This window comes from Mizuhopecten yessoensis, unplaced genomic scaffold (genome assembly GCF_002113885.1).
Source record: "Mizuhopecten yessoensis strain PY_sf001 unplaced genomic scaffold, ASM211388v2 scaffold8745, whole genome shotgun sequence".
NCBI classification, from domain to species: Eukaryota; Metazoa; Mollusca; class Bivalvia; order Pectinida; family Pectinidae; genus Mizuhopecten; species Mizuhopecten yessoensis.
In genome coordinates this window covers 2960988-2967016 of record NW_018407700.1, presented here as the reverse complement: position 1 = coordinate 2967016, position 6029 = coordinate 2960988, and the positions used below count along the sequence as shown (strand labels likewise).

General features: G+C 33.2%; 1 protein-coding gene across 1 annotated transcript in view; it reads right to left on the bottom strand.

Annotated features, from left to right (window-relative positions):
* The window catches only part of LOC110456451 (chromatin modification-related protein MEAF6-like), a 10164-nt gene extending 6027 nt beyond the window's left edge, over positions 1 to 4137 (bottom strand). Inside the window, exons 1-3 of the mRNA XM_021507226.1 lie at positions 4035 to 4137; positions 1602 to 1717; positions 807 to 894 (exon numbers count right to left, since the gene is read on the bottom strand). Of these exons, the coding sequence (XP_021362901.1) occupies positions 807 to 894; positions 1602 to 1717; positions 4035 to 4115 (285 nt within the window). The 5' untranslated portion in view covers positions 4116 to 4137. The remainder of the gene's footprint in view (positions 1 to 806; positions 895 to 1601; positions 1718 to 4034) is intronic.
* Between the last annotated feature and the right edge of the window lie 1892 nt (positions 4138 to 6029).

The following is a 6029-nucleotide window of genomic DNA, read 5'->3' as shown; positions in this document are numbered from 1 at the left end:
ATGCGATAGCCTCTGGTCACATATGTACCTGACATGTAATTATAAACATACCGTGAGTTAGCGGACTGTGGAATGATGTCCAAAGTGTACATGACTGAGGGTAATTTGGTTCCATTAAAGAACAATAAATTGATAATTTTGATATCATATTTTTGATTTATTTCCATCACTTTTGTTATATGTAAACACGGACAACTGTCATGGTGTAAATGTCACCCCTCTGCAAAAAGTTCCGATTTTTTTCAAGGAAGATAACTCTTACCCGGATCGAAGTGATTGTAAAATGTAAAATAAATTAAATATAAAGCCATTGTGTGTATTTTGTTCAATTTCCCATTCTATATGTATAGATCTTTGTGTCCTGTTGGCTTTTAGCTTGTAGATAATCACTTTTATCCGTTCAAATTCAATGAAAAACACTTTGTGTAACATGTGTTACATATTTTGCGATAAATAAAATATTTGTAGGGTTAATTAGAAATGCTTCTTTTCATTTTATTATTGTTGTTATTGTTCCGAACAATGTCACACACACAAAAAAAACGGAAAATATTAAAATTGACGAAAATTCAATTTTTTGGTATTTTTCCAAAAAAGTCCCCAAACTATCGGAGTGTTTAGATTTTCATAAATCAACTCTACATAGTTGCATAACCATTATATGAGAGTTTCAACGAATTTTGCTGGTTAATTACGAAAGTGTGGAGCCACCTTAAAATGAATTCTACGATAGACGGATACAAGTAAAATTGAAATTCTTTGGATCTTGAATGATCATATCACATTTAAATTGAACCATTACTTACAGCAGCAGAAGTGACAGAAGACTTTGAGAACAACCGGTCTGCTTCCTTAAATTTTCTGTTCCTTTTGTCAGCTTTACTGTTTGTGTTTCTGAAGAAAAAATTGCAATACTTTTAAATCAGGTCTTAAATGAAATTTTGGAATACTGGATATTAAAGTCATTATTCAAACAGCCAAGACTTTTACAAAAGATTTGAATTTAGCAAACAAGAACAATTATTTTAAAAACTTGGCTTTGAAAACAGCGTGTTTATTGTCTGATCATTCCAACTGTCCCAAATGTTTCTTAGTCTATAGTTACCATTTCTGTCCAACTCAGTCTGTACCTCTGTTCTATTTATGTTAAGTAACTGTATGTTCAAAACTGTATCCTCTTATTTTGACACGAAAAACACCTTTTTTGACCAACAGATTTTTCAAAAAATGGTTTGAAAGGTTTCATGTATGGAATTGAAATACACAAGATATCTTATGATGTTATTCATATTAAAATGCATTTGATTAAATCAAACACTATTTGTTCTGCATAGCTATAGGAATGATACAAGAAAAAAATGGTAAATTGCAGATTTTATTATCTCCTCTTCAACTATCTTTTGTGATGATCCCAATTATTTGATTTATAATGACAAGATTCAACTTCATTGTAGGTAAGATGGTACACAGCATTGATAGTTAACTACAGGTGACTATTTATGAAGCATTTACACATACTGAATCCAGGAAAGAGATTAAAATAGAAACAATTTCACTACAGAAATTTATTACATATATAGCATCCTGCTCTTGTCTCTTACTTGGTATTTGCCAGGTAACGATCCCATCCACGAATTATGTTTCCATACAACTGTGTGTCTTCAAGATAACTTCCTTCAAAAGCGTAGATCTGTCTTTCTAAATTGGCAAGAGTGTCCTATATAGAGAGAAAGTATGTTTTAATATGCCACATTATACAAAATTGAAATATTTGCATCTAGTAGGTATCAAATTAGGAGTTTAATTAATGGCATATAATATAAGTCTAAATGTCGAGATAAACCTCTTTGTAAAATAAACTAGCTAACCTTATGATTTCTTATGCATGACAAGAGGCCTAGGGAACAATCACTATATCTAGAGCTGCCAACTATTCATTACCACATGGTTGAAAGTGAAATTTGGTGTACATGTGAAAACAAATAATAACTGCAGTATTACTGGGGTTTTTTGTATATTCTTTAGTAGGCCAGGGGATGTGACTGCCATGGTATTACAAGGAATGCAGTCCATGTGAAATATGCTGGTCCGAAGGACATGACCGGTAAAATGTATTGCCTGTCCAGCAATCGCTATCGTAATTCAGGACCAAATGTCTGGCATACATTTTCTACCTTAGAGTTGTCTATAGTCATGTCACTTGAGCGATTTAAATGATCCTGTAATATTCAGTGCAGTACAGCGAGACTGGGCTAAAAACCTGGCAAACCACAGCCAAAACTAAACCCAGTTAATGTTTTTATTTTGTTGTTGTACACATAAAACAATTTTTGTTGATTTATTTTTCAATTTTATGGACTGGTAGGTATTTCAAGCTAACCTGATCGAAATGTCCTGTAAAAGTTGTTCATATCTGGCAAGCTTGCAATTTGGGATAGTTACCTGACCGAATGTCCGGTAGGAAAATTTGTATTTCGCATGGACTGGGAATAATGACCATATATGCCTCAATTATTGCAAGATTTGCTCTTCACAGGTGCACTTTAAACTTAACAATATTGATAATAAAAGTTTACATATAATACTGGGCCCTGGCCCCTTCCCGACATCTATCTGCCAAATGCCAAACCTGTGTTTCCTCTGGCCCTTACACCAGACTTGGGGCCAGAGGGCACTGCTATATGAAAAAATGGAATTCACCAAATGATGTCTGAGAATTCCACGTTTTCATAAAGCAGTGTACTCTGGCCCCACACCAGACATCTATATGTCAAAATGTTTAAGTGTTAGGACCAGAAACAATTTGGGCTACCAAACTGCCTAATTAGTCAGGGCCATAGTAAACTGATGCTATAATTATATAAACACTTGTTTTTACATGATTAGAATTATTCAAATAACTTTACATACATGAATTATTTCTTGGATTTCAATTAAATCTGGTCTTGAAATTACATTATCATGGTGGCGTCTCTTTTGAACATTAACAAATTGGAAAGCATCCAACGGAGAGGGGCGCGTTTCATCCAGAAGGATTACAGAACAAGGGAAGAGGGATTTATGACCAAACTACTGGTTCCGGGTTGTTTCGCCCCAAATCCCATTTGCCCTATGTTGTTTTGCCCTGAAACATTTTTTTTAGGCGAGACATTGTTTGGTATTATTATTTGTTTTAAGTCACAAATTAAGTGTTCTTAGTCTTACATATCATTAGAATTAGTTTTATTTAAAAAAAAATGTGTTTGTGTTGTTTAAGTACATTGTAAAGCAAAAAACGGAATACGTTATTTTCTTCACGCCGACACACATTATAACATATAATTAATTTAATTTAAGAAATAAATAAGAATAGTGAAATGAAACAAAAATGGTGTAATTTCAATTGCATTACGGGGAATACAACAATACTATTTTTCCGTGTTAACACATTTAGTCTAGTGTACACATAATCGTCGCCGTGTGACGATGTTTTCTTTACTTGATTTCTGCGCACATCCGTGTTGTTTTTGGAGGAGATCATTTTGAGAAGTTTTGATAGTACCGACCAATACAAATTAAGATGTATATTTGAGTAGATAATTAACGCCTTAAAAAAAAATCTTATTTAAAATTTTATTTTTTTCCGTATTAAAGCCATGTTGGCCTCTGTGGAGTATAACATAGAGATAGAGAGATAGATAGAATCTTAATCGATTCTCGTTCATATTTGGCGCCATTCTGGTTTACACATATTTTCAATATTTTGCTAGTTCTAAACAGTATTAGGGCAATTATGAGATACATAATAGTCTCGACCTAAGGACAAAAACGCATGCATATAGTGTCTGCAATGACATTGGCCCAAACGATGCAAATGCGATTTTTTTATGCACCGGCTATTCGGTTTGACAATGTTTTCGTCAATTATCCGCCATCTTTGATTTCGATAATCTGCGCACATGAAAAGAATTTTTACATTATTCGATCAATATGAAAAAAAATAACCTATTCATGCGTCAAGACAATAATAAATGATATGATGTGCTTCTATGTACCGCTATTTCTGTTCTTCTTCTGACCAATTCGTTCAGTTCTTCTCTTGAATTGATCGACTGTGCAGCTTTACTGCCGGCCATGACGAATATTTACAGATCATACAACGACGTTTTTGATTGGCTAAAAAGTTTACAGTGATGAAAGCAAGAACCATAACTCCCTGCAATACATGGAACGCCAATTATTCAGAGACGTGCATTAAACTGACTTCTTTAGAAAGTTATTGTTTTATAGGCAAAATTCTCACAGGATTGCAGACAAATTAATCACGCACGTTATGATTAATTTGTCTGAAATCCTGTGATTGATATATGATGGAGCCCCCGTAAAATAAAGAAGAAGAAAAGAAGAAGATATGGCAATAACTTTCCAAAGAAGACAGTTTAATAATTATATTTCCGTTTTTAATTTAATTTTTTCTTATGCATTGTATTTTACATTGTATTTCCAACCTGTTATCGCATTTCAAAGTCATATAAACACAAAATCATCGATTTAATTTTAATTATTTAATCACTATATTCCACCGTGAGGATATTAACCTTTTATACAACCACGGAATTAGATTATCTAAGTTCGTGATACAACATAACTACACAATAATACACTTAATATTGTGACGTCGGTCAAAACGACATCACCAACATGTTCGTCATATCACTACACCAATGGGAATTATGTGAAAATTATGATCTGATATCTTTCTATTTTTGTTTGGTTAGGTTATATTAGTGGCAATGCAGAGCAAATGGAAATATATGTAATATATATACATCTATGGCCAAATTAACATATATTCAAATAAATCAATTGCAATCTTCAAATAATTGAAGATAGGTACAATTCAATCGAAGATAGGTTCAATACAATTGAGAGAGGTACTAATATTTGTACCTATTTTAATTATTTGAAGATAGGTACAATTGATTGTGTAGTCTCAGATACAAAATATACATCACATTCGTTTGAAACTGCAAGGTAAAAAAAAAAAATCACTGATTTTATTTTCGAAATTGTACGTGTGACATTATACAATATATAAGCCTATTTCATTCTCACACTGCAGCCTAACTCATTGGAAATCTCAAATCAATTACCTTACCAGTGGCGGATTCAGAGGTTTTATTTGGACCGGGCTTTCTAAGGGCGCAGAAAAGAAGAAAAAATCTATCAAAGCAAAACTTCTGAGTTTCGAAGATCACTCGTTTTTCTGTAAATCTAGAGTATAGTGAGTGATTTGACATTTTATGTCTTGCTGTATGCTAATTACAGGCTTAAAAATTCATTTTATAACGTCTGAAAGAAGAAAAAAATGGAACTGTATCTTGAACACATGAGCAGTATAGCTGTTTCACAGGAGAAAGGAATTGGGGAGGGGTGGATTTTGTTAAGGGTTTTTAAAATATCTTCGCAAAAGCGAAATTAATACTAGGTTTAATATATCGACGAAGTGTAGGAAAATAGAGGAAGAGGAAACAACAAAACCCAAGCGAAAAAAATTGTCATCAATAGTATATAAATAAATCAATATCGGGGAGGGGTGGATCAATATTGATAAAAGAATAATAAACGTATCATGTGTCTAGACTGTTATGGCATGTCTGGCCAGAGTACAGCCGGAGATATATTTGTGTTTTGCCAAGATGCTTTGTTAACCGATACCTTTTACAAGTTTTCTGGGGTATCAAAGTTTTACTTTCTACACAAACAATGTACGCATAGCTTGACAAAGTGAAAGGCACCAGTCGGTCGTGAAACGTTGCGATACGTTTAATACGAACATTGTTTGTCTATAAAGTAAAACTTTGATATTACGTATTTCCAAACTGATTACTCTTATTGAAACCAGTTTTCTGGGTTTTTTTTTTTTTTGAAGGGTAGATGGGAAAGACAATGAGACCTACGCGTGAGAATGCATTAACATCGTCGCAAGAATAGGAACAAACTTGGCGAAAGAAAACTTAAGTTAGAGCCGCAGTTGTCATATCCAATCA